This window comes from Cygnus atratus, chromosome 6 (genome assembly GCF_013377495.2).
Source record: "Cygnus atratus isolate AKBS03 ecotype Queensland, Australia chromosome 6, CAtr_DNAZoo_HiC_assembly, whole genome shotgun sequence".
Lineage (NCBI taxonomy): Eukaryota > Metazoa > Chordata > Aves > Anseriformes > Anatidae > Cygnus > Cygnus atratus.
This window is the reverse complement of record NC_066367.1, coordinates 39,947,161-39,959,667: the sequence shown is the minus strand read 5'-3', so window position 1 is coordinate 39,959,667 and position 12,507 is coordinate 39,947,161. Positions and strand designations below refer to the sequence as shown.

At 45.7% G+C, this 12,507-nt stretch overlaps 1 protein-coding gene across 1 annotated transcript in view; it reads left to right on the top strand.

Annotated features, from left to right (window-relative positions):
• The first annotated feature begins 10,059 nt into the window (after nucleotides 1-10,059).
• ACVR1C (activin A receptor type 1C) overlaps nucleotides 10,060-12,507 on the top strand; it is a 28,772-nt gene continuing 26,324 nt past the window's right edge. The window contains exon 1 of the mRNA XM_035566052.1: nucleotides 10,060-10,136. Within this exon, the coding sequence (XP_035421945.1) occupies nucleotides 10,067-10,136 (70 nt within the window). The 5' untranslated portion in view covers nucleotides 10,060-10,066. The remainder of the gene's footprint in view (nucleotides 10,137-12,507) is intronic.

Here is a 12,507-nt window from a genome sequence, read left to right as displayed (position 1 = left end):
TTTGCTTGTATTTGCTCACTTTGCTTGTTCTTGACTGAATAGTTACCATCTTCTTATGCTCAGGGTTTGGTAGACAATGCTGTGCAGCCTTCGTGCCTTCTCCCTGCCCTGAGGCAAGGCAGGGGTCGCAGCAGACAGGGAGGCAGGGTGAGTGCGGAGACCACTGGTGGAGAAAGCCTCTCCCTTGCCTTCCTGCAGGGAGGGTGGTTGTCCGGTGGTGTGGTTTCAACATGTGTGTCGAAGCAAGGTGAGGGTTTTATACCAGGGTTTATAATGTAAAGTGTGTGAGTGATGAAGCAGCTGCTTTCCATGTCTAAATGGTGCTAAAATGTCCCAAGAGGGTCCCTCATCTTCCTCATCAAAAAGACACCAACTCGGGTTAATACAAACATCGATAGATTCAAAGGCTATTTTTTAACAGGATTTCAAAGCTGCAAAAAGCAGCATTGGGGGTGGATACGGGGTGTGGGGGGGTAGAAGTGTGTAGCAGCAACCAGCTGCTGCCTGCTGGTTTGGGATCGCTGCTGTTCCCAGCCAGCGCTGAGCATGCCCTCTTCTGTGCACGTTTACTGACGGACAGGCGTCCGGCAATACCGTTAAGTTACGGCCTTGTTGGCTGTACGCATCCCCGCCTAGAGGAATGCACAAGCTCAGTGAGTCACATACAAATAAGAATGTGCCTCACTGGTCAGAGCAAGGCGCTGTCCAAACCAGTAACCCAAGCAGCAGAGGAGGCGCGATGGAGTGCACGTGTGCCTGGTGCCTGCACTCTATGCCCTCGTTCGTGTCCAGCATCCCTATTGTGCTAGGGATAGGTAATTTAAGTCACACTCCTGCCTTGCCTTCTTAATACCCATTTAATATCTGTTTGTGGACCTGCTGCCAGTGTGTTACTCTAACTCCTCTGAATTCACTGATCCCATCTGCTTCCACAGCCTCCTGAGGTCTCACGGCCTGCTGTGTGACACAGTGCTAGGGCGATCAGCAGGGGTTTGAAAACAAAGTACATTCTGGCTGTAATCGTGCAAGATACTTAGTCCTTTTGCATGAGGTAGATACTCTGTCCCCTGGATATTTTGGATGCCTTTCTCTCGGTTGTATGGTTTGGATTTTGATTTTTGGGTGCTCCTGTGCGGAGCCAGGAGCTGGGCTCAGCGGTGGTTGCAGGTCCCTTCCAACTCGGGATATTCTGTGATTCTCTGTGCTCTTTAGCACCACTAAGTTCTTGCAGAGAGAGACCAGAACTGCAGACATACACACCTCGTGTGAAGTCACCAAGGCTATATCCTGGTAAAACAATGCTGTTTTGCTAACGATGCCATCTGAGGTGGTGACCAACGTTTTGCTGGCATTTTTAGCTGCTGCAGCACAGTGAGCAAATGATTTTGGAGAAAAGACAACGATGGCACGGGGATCTCGCTTCCTGAGCTGTGACTGCCAACTGTGTTCAGCGTCATGTAAGCATGGTTCGTGTTTTCTTCTGAGATGCGTTTGCTACTCATCTCCTGGTCACTGGCGAAGCTGAACAAGTCAGTCCCAGCCATGACCACAGGCAACCCTGCTACAGCTTCTCCCTCACTCTTTTAGGAACATGGGAGTGCTGTGTCTGCTGTCGTTCACTTGCTTTCCCCTTCATAGGAGCTGCAGCTGGGCAGCGAGGCTGGGTTTCCCTTCGTGGAGCTGTGCTGTTTTACTGCTTCAGGGAGGCTTGGCAGGCCGGGAGGTGAAAGTGGCACTTCTGGAGTCCCGCGGGTTTGGGGGTCTGGTGGCAAAGAGAGAGTTTCCCATTGCTATTGTTGTAAAACTTCTTTCCTAGAAAGAGTTTTTTAGTGTGTTTTTCTGAGTCACTGCTACCTCTGTCAAAGGAGTTCATGTTACCCCGTACTGACTGTGTCGGAAGGAAGTCTGGGCTGTTGACAGGGGTCTGGGTCGAGCTGGATCACCGAATTTGCATGCTAAAAGTGTGCCTGCCCCATGTTGTGGTCTGACGGTGAAATTTGAGTGGAGCTGCTTCACTTGAGCTGCTGTCACGCTGGCTGCTTTGTCAACTTAACAGCTGTTTTGTGTGCTGGTAATTTTACCTAGCTCAGTTCAATGCACTCCCTACAAATACCAGGCACCAGGAAAATGTTAAAATGGGTCTTGGAACAGTTTGGGAATTCTTTGGCTTTTCTTTTTCAGTTGCCTTGATCAACAGTGTAATATTTTTGCGAAAATATACCATTCTTATGGCAGTTTTGGAAGGTTTCCTCAGATTACTGGATGAACAGAGTGGGAGACAAATACACAGCAAGACTGCTCTGAAGTTAGGACGTGGACCTGGGATGTAGAGGGCTAAGGTAAGTGGTACTACTGACCTGCTGTCTCGTCTATGCATTTTATTCCATTTTGCTTGCACAAAATTTCAATAGGTCTTAGTTTGCTCCTGATGTGGAACAAAACAAATTACAAAACAAAATTCTTGTTTTCCAGCCAACCCTAGAAGTACTTCCAGTTGGCAGATGTTTTTATGGTGTTACCCATTTCCAAAGACTCTTAAATCCCTAGGATATGCTATTTCTGTCCTACTATGAACCATGCCATGCAAACATCTAACTGGGGAGCACATTTGCCTCAAAGTGGTTTTTTGTTGTTTTTATTCTCCATGCCTTGTTTTTGTTTTCCTTTTTTTTTTTTTTTTTTTTTCTCTCTCCACTGGCATTTGGTGTGTCAAAGGCCTGATGAAGACTGGAGACAAAGGGTGAAAGATCAGCAGTCCCGGGTAACTGGGGACCCAAACCTGCAAATCACTGAAAGCTCCAGAAACATCGCGAGATGTGGGTCACTGGCTCTCCTCCTGTCTCGGCCCTCAGATGAGCTTGTTGGTTGGTCCTGAAGTGCTGGGCAGCTTCAGCCAGAGGCCCACACATACAGATTTCTGCCTCAGCTCAGCTGTCCGTGGAGGAGCCGCTGCCTGTGTCTGTGCTGGCGGCGGCAGGGGACAGAGGGCGCTTGCTGCTTCTGCTTTCCACTTCTGTGCTCATGGACACAAGCAGAGAGCTCCAATTTTAAACTACACAATTTAACAATTTAACAATTTAAATTCAAGTTATTGTATTTTCTGTGTTTATCATATCTCAAACAAGTTACCAAATTTATGGCTGTAGAGTAAAGCAGTTCTGGTAATCTTTGGAAAACAAAAAAAGGCCAAAGTTCAGAGCATGAACTTTGTAAAAAGGCATTTATGCATACTGCTGCTGTTTCAGCAATGGACTTTATTGTGTATTGTAGTAACCCTAGGTGCTTCCTAAATTGTGGGTGAGGTTAAGTGCTGGAGGCAAACAGAAATGGAGGACTAAGCGGAGAGAAGGTTGAAAGAATACCAATGAGTTTGGGGCTGGCTCTTCTTAAAATTCAGTTTCAAAACAGTTCTGCAACATAAGCAGCTTGTGATTTCGTATCAGTAATGGTTATACTGATTCTAATACATTTATTTCCTTGAAGCCAATTGAAATAAGAGTTCAAAACCCAATGGACAATTTGAAACGCGTTGTTCCAAATCATTTAGGTATCCTATACTACAAAATATAATAGTGTATTAAGTACGCAGACAATTAATTTTAATAGCCTACAGAGAAACAAAAGGTCTGAAATTTGTTTTGAAGACACACAATGTTATCAGGATCAGATCTTCTAAAGGGGGCCTTATTTAAAATAGATAACATCAACAGTACTGCCATGTGATGTATGAAAAATCCGGGTAGAGCACTTTGCCTAATTAGTACTATAGAACAATATTATTACTAATCTGATATACTGCTTCTATTTCATAAATACAAATATAAACTAGGCAAAAAGTGAAAAACTTGTCAGATAATTAATACACTGCCAATATCCATGTTCTAAGTGATATGGACTGTGTGTTTTTTTGTTTGTTTTTGTCAGCAAGCCTTAGAATTTCTGTTTTCTAATAGATATGTATTCAGGTTCCAAATAAAATACTCCAGCCTTCTCACACCAGTATCTATGACACTGCTTTTCATAAACAAGTCTTCAGTTGTTTGAATTATTCAGTCTGTTAGTCCATCACCCCACTAGTATTCTCTAGAGCTTATATATATAGTGTCACTATGTTTAGAGAGGACTCTTCCATCCCTACGTTCTCTTAAATGCCATTTCTATCAGATGACTAGGACTTCTGTCCCAGAAAACATACCTTACTTGTTGCCAAAAGTATGTTTTCTCATTATTAAACGTCTGGCATCTTCTCCTGAGCTCACCAAACCTCTTTTAGAAGGAAGCTGTCTGTGCTCAAGTCCCTAAACACTGACCCAAATGCATCCAGCCTCTGACAGTGTGGTCAGTGCTGAAGGCTTTGAAATCCCTTGGGACAAGTTCTGCTAATAAACAGGTACATCATAAACAGGTACATCAATTAGTTCATGGCACTCCTCCACTCTCAAAATGCATGTAATGAATAAACCCACCATTTAAAAAACTATATATACAACTTGTGTAAAATAACACATAATATAGGTGGGCTTGGAAAGATGCAGTATATTCTCCTACTTGTTCAAACAGCGGGGTGCTACATTCAGATGATGAAATTCTCTTCAATATGGCTGGAAATTTTGCTATACATTTTAATGTAACTAGATTTTAAGTGTATATTTCACTGAAACTTTCTTGCCTTAATGCATCATCCATCATCTATCATAATTCCAACTAAAAAAAACAACCAAACAAAAAAACACCAAATACTGTTTGGTTTGCACCCATAAATTTATCTACTTTTTTTCCCCCATGTAATTTCTCTCAGCAGTGTATTAAAAATAACTTACCGCCTCTTGTGCAGGGTTCTGTGCCATTGATTTTATAGATGTTGTCTTGGAACAAAGTTGGTATCATGGCAGAAAATACAATTTCAAGTGAACAATTCTCTCTAGCAAAAATTTATTCTCCTTGCATCCTTGTTTGTAGTTAGAAATAACACCGACTCTATGAACACTGGAGCATTTTGAAGGGAAATGCAGCATTCGTTTAACTCCCAGCACGTTCTGAGCAAGGAGAAGTTCTTTTTTCAGGGTGAATGGTGGTGGTGGGGAGCCCAGGGAAGGAGCTTCTCTTTAAACAGGTCCACCCCCACCCCAGTCTCCCAAAAAACCTGCTGTACAGCAGTGCGTGGAAATGCTGTTACTTGATGTATTTCAGACCTTCAAGGTGCACATGTGTGGCATGTCTGGGTTATTAATGTATCTTTAAAAAACAAACAAAAAAATCCAACAAAACCCAATCTTCTTGTATGCCAGAAAGTTCTAATTTTACTGCAAGTGGGATTTCTCATGTAAGTACTTCCTTTTCAAAATTAATTTAGTTCTGCTTGTCTGCTGCTGCTCCTGATGCAAATCTGCCCAACCAGTTCTCATCAAGTCATGAAAATAAAAACATTCTGAAATGGAGTATATTCAGGTGAGAGAGAATTTTCTGTGAATCTCCTCACCCCCAAAATGTAATATTTTCTTCTAACCGGTATTAGAAGATTAAAAGATTGCTGGAAGAGGGGGAAAAAGAAAGAGAGAAAGAACTGTCTTGGAAAATAGGAAGCCTGGAGGTGCTAGGATTTCAATTTATCTTCTTTAGTTTTGGTCAAGCTTGTGGTGTTTGCTCCTCCCATAAGCATCTGGGAGGACAGGGCTATCCCGGGTTAGGGACAGGACTTCTGAAATTAAAAGAACTGTGCTTATGTGTAGTTAGCTTTTCCTTGAGCTCTGCTGCTCTCTGGTTGTTTAATTTCATCATCATCAACTACTGGTCCTGTGGCAAAATAACTAATATGTGGTCCATATTACTGTGATTTTCTCATTTTTTTTTCTGTTGCTAGGTGCAAATAATCCCATGGGATTTCCATGTAGGCTACTGCCTTTGAATGGCAGGAGTACAAGGATACAAATTCGGAAGTTCTTTGCAAACAAGGAAAAGAGAGAACTGGATTTCAAACTGGAGCTAGAAAATGACAGTGTCACTTGTGTCCTGTCCCCTGACTCCCTGGGTTCTTGACCAAACCTGAGAGGTCCATCTTCTACACGTGAAGAAGGTACTCTATCAGAATGCAGAAAGCTAATATTATTCCTGGTAAGCATTAATTTTAAATCTGCCTATAACAACCTTCAGTGCTTTCCTTGCCTCAGTTTGTCATATATTCGATCTTGGTGAAGAATAAGGAAAGGACCAAGAACATTCTGGCTTTTAAGCTGAATTCTCAGTTTTATAATAGCTGGTCATGTGTGATACAGAGTTAGTCATGCAGTGTCTCAACAGTAATAAGCTATGCAACCACACTCTTTCGTTGATATTCAGAAAACAAACTTTGTAATCTTTGTGCATCATCTCAATCTGATGCTCTTGGTTAGATCTGATCCAAACAAGGAGTAGTTACTGATAGATGACATTATTGGATTTATAAAGGAGAAATCATATAGAACCTGGCAATGGAATAACATACCAAACCCTGAAACTTTCATCATACTCTTATCTCATTGCAATAACCAAACGTACTGACTGGTTGCACATAACTTACTTATGTAAATGTGTTCTGTATGTGTTTCTAGGGTGCTTATCGTTTCCTTGAAAACCTTCTAGAGCACTCCTCATTTTTTTGGAAGGAGTAGGGATTTGATTAGACACTTCTAGAAATGTATTAATTGTAGGTGTCACTTTTTGGACTAGATCTCCTTAACTACAAGATGCCTCTTGGTGTCAACGAGTAAAGATAAACTCATGGTCCTAGGTGACTAGGGATGGTAGGGAAAGGAGGAATCACAAGGAAGGGATTAAGGTTGCTAGAATACATAATTAAAATAGACTTACTGTGGGATACTTTAAATATTTTAATGTTTATGTATTCTGGATTCTCAAAAAAATGTAGTTATGATAGCAGGTGTAAGAGGGAAAGCAGATATTTAAAAAACAAAGAACAAAAAACAAAACCCAAAGCCATAATGTGGGCCAAAATAATACTAGAAAAACTCAGTATCTGTGCTGTTGAAGGAATAATGTAGATGCTGCTTAAAAATAAAAAAAAGGTGTTTTTGGGGGGGAGTCAGGAACAGAAAATGGGATATTTTCATAAACTTTAAAATTAAAGCTACGGTTCTGCATTGTTCTATTTAAATTACCTTAGATTTGATAGCCGCTTCATATTTGTGTGATGAAAGTGCAAGGGTTAACAAAACAAAATCTCTGACAGAAGTACACCCAATTCAAATTTCTGTAATTTGTTGTTCGCGGTACATACAAGGCAAGTGTTTTTCGGCTATTTATAACCTCTGCTCCCATTGACTTCAATGCAAGGTCAGGCACTTTGCCTTTCTGAAAATCGAGCTAAAAAATATTAACATTCACAAATTTCACGTAATAAAAAACATGGTGCACTAAGGACAAACTAATTAGGACAAATGGAGTCTGATTTCAGCATGGCTGATTAGAACATGAAGCATGGTTCTTCCATTGTGTGCTGCAATTAAGAGAAATTAAAGCAAGCAAACCAGACTTAAATGCAGAAGAACAACAAGAACAGCAGCAACAAAAGAGGAGAGAGCAGTGCTAATTGGGAGCTGACAATTAGCGTTCGCAGTGCCCACGGACGGAGCGCGTGCCTCCACGCAGGGCAGCAGGCGGCCCCGGGCAAGGGGTCCCAGGGGGCACCGCGCGTCCCTGGGCTCCGTGCACGGATGTCGTTCAACACTTCCACGCCGGAGTCAGCGAGTGCTCACCGGCTCCCTACTTTCAGGGGGCAACCGCAATAAGTATTTTATTGCTTTGACATCCACGCCTGCGTTCTGGTTTTAATTAGACCTTGGCATGTGTTTTCTAATTGCTTTCTATGTATAAGGCAGTATGGCATGTAGTATGATGTCGTGTGGTATTTCAATCTGATATTACCTGTAATTTTTCAGTCAAGATGTTGGACTTGGTAAAACCAAGTTGTTGTAATTGCCATTGCATTCAACTGATGGTGGGGTGCCACGGAAGTCCCAAATACCTTACCTGGATATAACTGGATGACAATTACAAAAAAAAAAAAAGGGTAGAACAGCAGCTATTTTTTTGTCTTATCCAATGGCTCTGCAACTCAGCTATGTAATTGTAGGCTATTTGGATTTCACTTTTTCTGTATCTTAAATTCTCTGTTGGTAGAGGTTAATTCATTTTCTTTCTAAAAGTATTTAGTCAAGTGGTATTTGCTTGTGCTAGTAATCATGAAGAAGCACTGCAATCAAATAACATTAATTTGAGCACATTAGTTCGGATAAGCACATGATAAAATAAAGGGAACAAACCCACAGCACTGAAACAAACAAATATGTTGAGTTTGCTTCACTGGATCCGAAGTCAGCCTGTCTGACCTGACAGCCCCTGTCCTTCAGGTCAACACGTTCGGCAAGGGGCAGTGTTCACAGGGGAGGAGAAGGGAACGGAAGGGAAAGCCAGACACCCCTGCAGCTGAAGGCACGGGGGGACAGAGGGATGCTCTGCTGCAGCATTACCTGATAACCCAGGTCATTTCCCCGTGGTCTGTCTGAATGCAAGTGTAGCTGGTGCGGAAGGCAGTCATGCTCCTCTTACTGTGTGTGTTGCGCTGTTCTCTTCCTTCTCCTCCCTCCAGAAAGCACCAGGACCTTGCTGAAACTCCTCCTGTAACTGCCTCCAGAAGCTGTTCAGTGGCGCTGGATCGAAGCGGCTGAGCCAGCAAGTCAGAGGGAGGCACAGGGAAGTAGGAGCTGGGAGGAGAAACACGGGGAAGTAGGAGCCAGGAAGGGCCTTTCTGCATATGGCTGGTGTTGTTGCCCTGAACAAGTACTTAAGGAAAGTACAGGAATAAAATCAATGCATGGAGACTTTCTTTTCCCTCTGGGGATTTAATATCATCGTGGAACCTCTTCCAGCTCAGATGAAAAAATCAGGTAGAACAAGGTAGGCTGCAACAGGCCAACATGGCAATGCCACTAACTTCAGCATTCAAAAACTGGGAAAAGAAAGAAGTTGTAAGCATCTTAACAGCACGACTAATGAATTGATGGGTTAAGGAAGTAAAATACCACCCTATTTGTTTTACTTGATGAACTTCTGAAACTGATTGAGAGAGAGAACTGAGGCTGAGGGAAAGTAAAACAAAGTAAGTGGCTGCAAGTGCTGTTTGGGTGCCTGGGTTCACTTCAGTTTCATTTTTTTAAATGAATTGTAAGCAGGTTAAATTTCGTGCTGTTGATACCACACTAATTTATGTTGTGTTCAAAAGGCTTAATAGAGATGTCATTATTGTAACATCTATAATAATAGTAGTAAAAATGTACTACAGGGAAAGTGGTGCTTAACTGGCAACACTCACAGTCTGGAGCTGCGTGTAGCAGTGCATGGGCAAGGGGGCTCTTGCTAGCATCTTCCGCTTAAAACAGCTCCAGGCACATGGGGCGTGTACAGTGCCTGAAGACAAACCATACTATGTAGTCTGCTCCTCTCGCCTTTTTAGAACATACCTGATTATAGCTGAAATGTAATTGATTTATGATGGTGCCCCTAAGTACTTTTTTAAAAGCCCACAGGGCTGCGTGGTGGGGTGGAGAGCTTTGAGGGCTGCAAGGGTTTTTTTAATTTATTTTTTGATGTGGAAGAGAGAAAGGAGCAGTGGAAAAACGCTGGAAACAGTTCAGAAGTTGGAGAGCACAAGTGTACGTGGAAAAGCCGCCGCAGCCTGCCAGCGTCTGCGGGAAGGCGCCGCGCCTCCGCGGTGCGGGGGGAGCCCTGCGGGGAGACGGAGCGGTGCGGGGGGAGACGGAGCGGTGCGGGGGCCGCTGCCCGCAGCGCCGAGCCCCGCAGGGCTCCGTGGGCGGGCGCGGGCGGGAGGGGCGAGGCCGGTGCGGTGCGGTGCGGCCCCTCCCCGCCCAGCCCCGCTATAGCTGCCCGGCGGGCGGCGGAGGCGGGGACCCGGCGGGGCCGGCGCCCGGCTGCAGGCTGCCTCCCGCTGCCTCCCGCTGCCTCCCGCTCCCGGCCCCGCTCCCGGCCCCGCTCCCGGCGCGGATGCGCGGCGATGCGGCGGGCGCCGAGCTCCGCGCTGCGGGCACTGCCGCTGCTGGGCGCCGCCGTGTCGCTGTGCGCAGGTAGGGGCCGGGGCAGGGGCAGGGGCAGGGGGCGGTGGCGGAGCCGCAGCGGGCGCGGACGGGCGGCGATGCGCGGCCCCGGGGCTGCTCCGTGCCCGGGGGCTGCTCCGTGCCCCGGGACCCCCCGGCCTGCCCTGCCTCCGTCCCGGTGCGCTCCCAGCTGTGCCGTGCCCGGCCGGGGTCAGCGCTGTTCCTCGGGAGGTTAAGGAGCTTAATGCATTTAATTATGATCAACGTGCGCGCGCGAGAAATAGGTCAGTTGGGATTTATGGGGAATAACCGGCCCCGAGCGGGCTCCAGCCCACGCTCTTTGGGTACCGGTGTCTCAAAAGTTCCCGATGGTTGGCTTTTCGCAAGCCGTGTCTGACGGGTCGCGCCCTGAGAGCATCTCAGCATGCACCCCCTGCTCTGCTCAGCGTTCCTGGGGGGCTCGGGGCAGCTCGAGGCCCCGGTGGGTGCCCCACGCTGGGTGTTGCAGGTCCCATCCCATCACACCACGCATGGGGCAAAGTGCACGGCCGGCTGGAGGGCTCTGGGCAGGGGCGCTGAGCCTGCGGCGTCTCGAGTCTGCTGTCGTAGCTTCTTCTCCCTCGGTGGCATGGGACGTCCAGAACAGGTCTTAATTTTTCTGTTTAGCCTTACTCCAGTTTCCTTTTCTCTTAACACTTCTGCCACAGGAGTCGGCAGATGTTGGTGATGCTGTTGCAGAGAGAGGTGGTCACAGCACTCAGCTGAAGGGAAGGGCTGCTGCTGCTCCCATGTCAAAGTACTCATACAGTCCCTTCTTCTGGAAAGGGAGGAGTAACAAGGCTTGGTTGTTGAGGTTTTGAGTATTTCTGTCTAGTGTGTAGTATGGTACATCTAGTAAATCCTTGTTTCTTCCAAGAGATATGAAATCTGATGCATCTTCTCTTTGTCTGGATTTATTTTATGTAAGTGTGGAAGTGAACCACAGAAACAGTCAGTCCATGCTACGCTTGTTTTCCCCCGGTACACCTGAAGTGAAGCATCACCAGTGCTTCACCATGCCCTTCCTACCTGCCTCTGGTGACCATCCACCACGCTAACAGATCTCCTTGGCTTTGGTTGTTCATATTCAGTGATCATGCGTTGCTTTGGTCTCTTAAGTCACAATGGTTTTGTCTGTCATTTTCCCCGCCCTGTTAGTTATCTTTCCAGAGTCCAGCTCTGGGCTGGTATGCACGTGCATGGGCCTGGACAGGCAGGCATCCTCTTCACGGTTCCTTAGAGGGGCACCAGGTGGAGTTGCGCATACCTAGGGAGAGTGTTCAGGTCTCCCCAGCAGGGCTGTATCAGGTGTTCAGCTCTGCATCGACACTGCACTGCCCGCATTTCACTACAAACCTGCCTGATCAAGATACGTAACAGCAAGCAGTTGTACTTCTCCACTAAATGATTTAATTCACTGCTCTGTAACAAATTACCAATATGATGCTTTCTTCTTGTTTCTCTGGGCTACAGAAGCTCTTTTTTCGTAGCTTTTAGTAAAAATCTTTAATAATAAAAAAAGCTTTAATAAAGTATCATAGATGAGAACTACAAGTACTTTAATGGTCAACTAGTTTGGCCTTCTTGAGCGTAAATCCTGACTCTGCAAGCTACCAGGGTGACTGTTGATAATTCTGGCAGCGTGTTAGATAAAAGGCTATATGTGGGGTGAGTGGGTGTAATTTGGTTCTACTTTCTGTGGAGTAGGCTTTAGAACCTTACCAGTTGCTTGCAGACGATTATTCTAGGCTTTAATCTGGCTGGGATATTTTGTCATTTTGGGGAGCATTGCTGGAACGAGGGCGGTGTGGTCCCCACGTGTGCTGTGCAGCACATCGGGGGGGCACTGAGCTGCAGGACGTGGCTGCTGGTGTGGGGCTCTGCCAGGGTGCTGCCTGAGGCCCTTGAGGTCTCTTGGGTTATGGCACTGAGAAGTCATCTGTAATTTGTGGAAAAAGGAGTCTTGGATGTCATGCCGAACCCCAGCGGTGCGGTGGGGTAGTATCACAGTCATCTCCGTGTTGGGTACTGGAGGGTGTAGGGGTAGGGGCTCTTCTCCATGATGGTTTTTGTAGCCTAGGTGTTCAGCTCGCACCTGGCTGAGGAGGTTCTGGTAACCTACCTGGTAGTTCACCAAACAGTGACATGAAAGTGTTGGGCAGTGAGCTGATGATAGCGAAGAGACGCTTGATTAATAACTCCATCCCAGTTAAAAAATGTAATTTCCTCTCTCGTACCTCAAGAGCTATTAGGCTCTGAATTACCCTTCGCTGCCTCTGCTCATCATGCGGAGAGCAGCATCCTAACTGAAGCCCAAGTTAGATGCTTAAAACTAGATGTCATGAATACCTTTGAGGGAGGA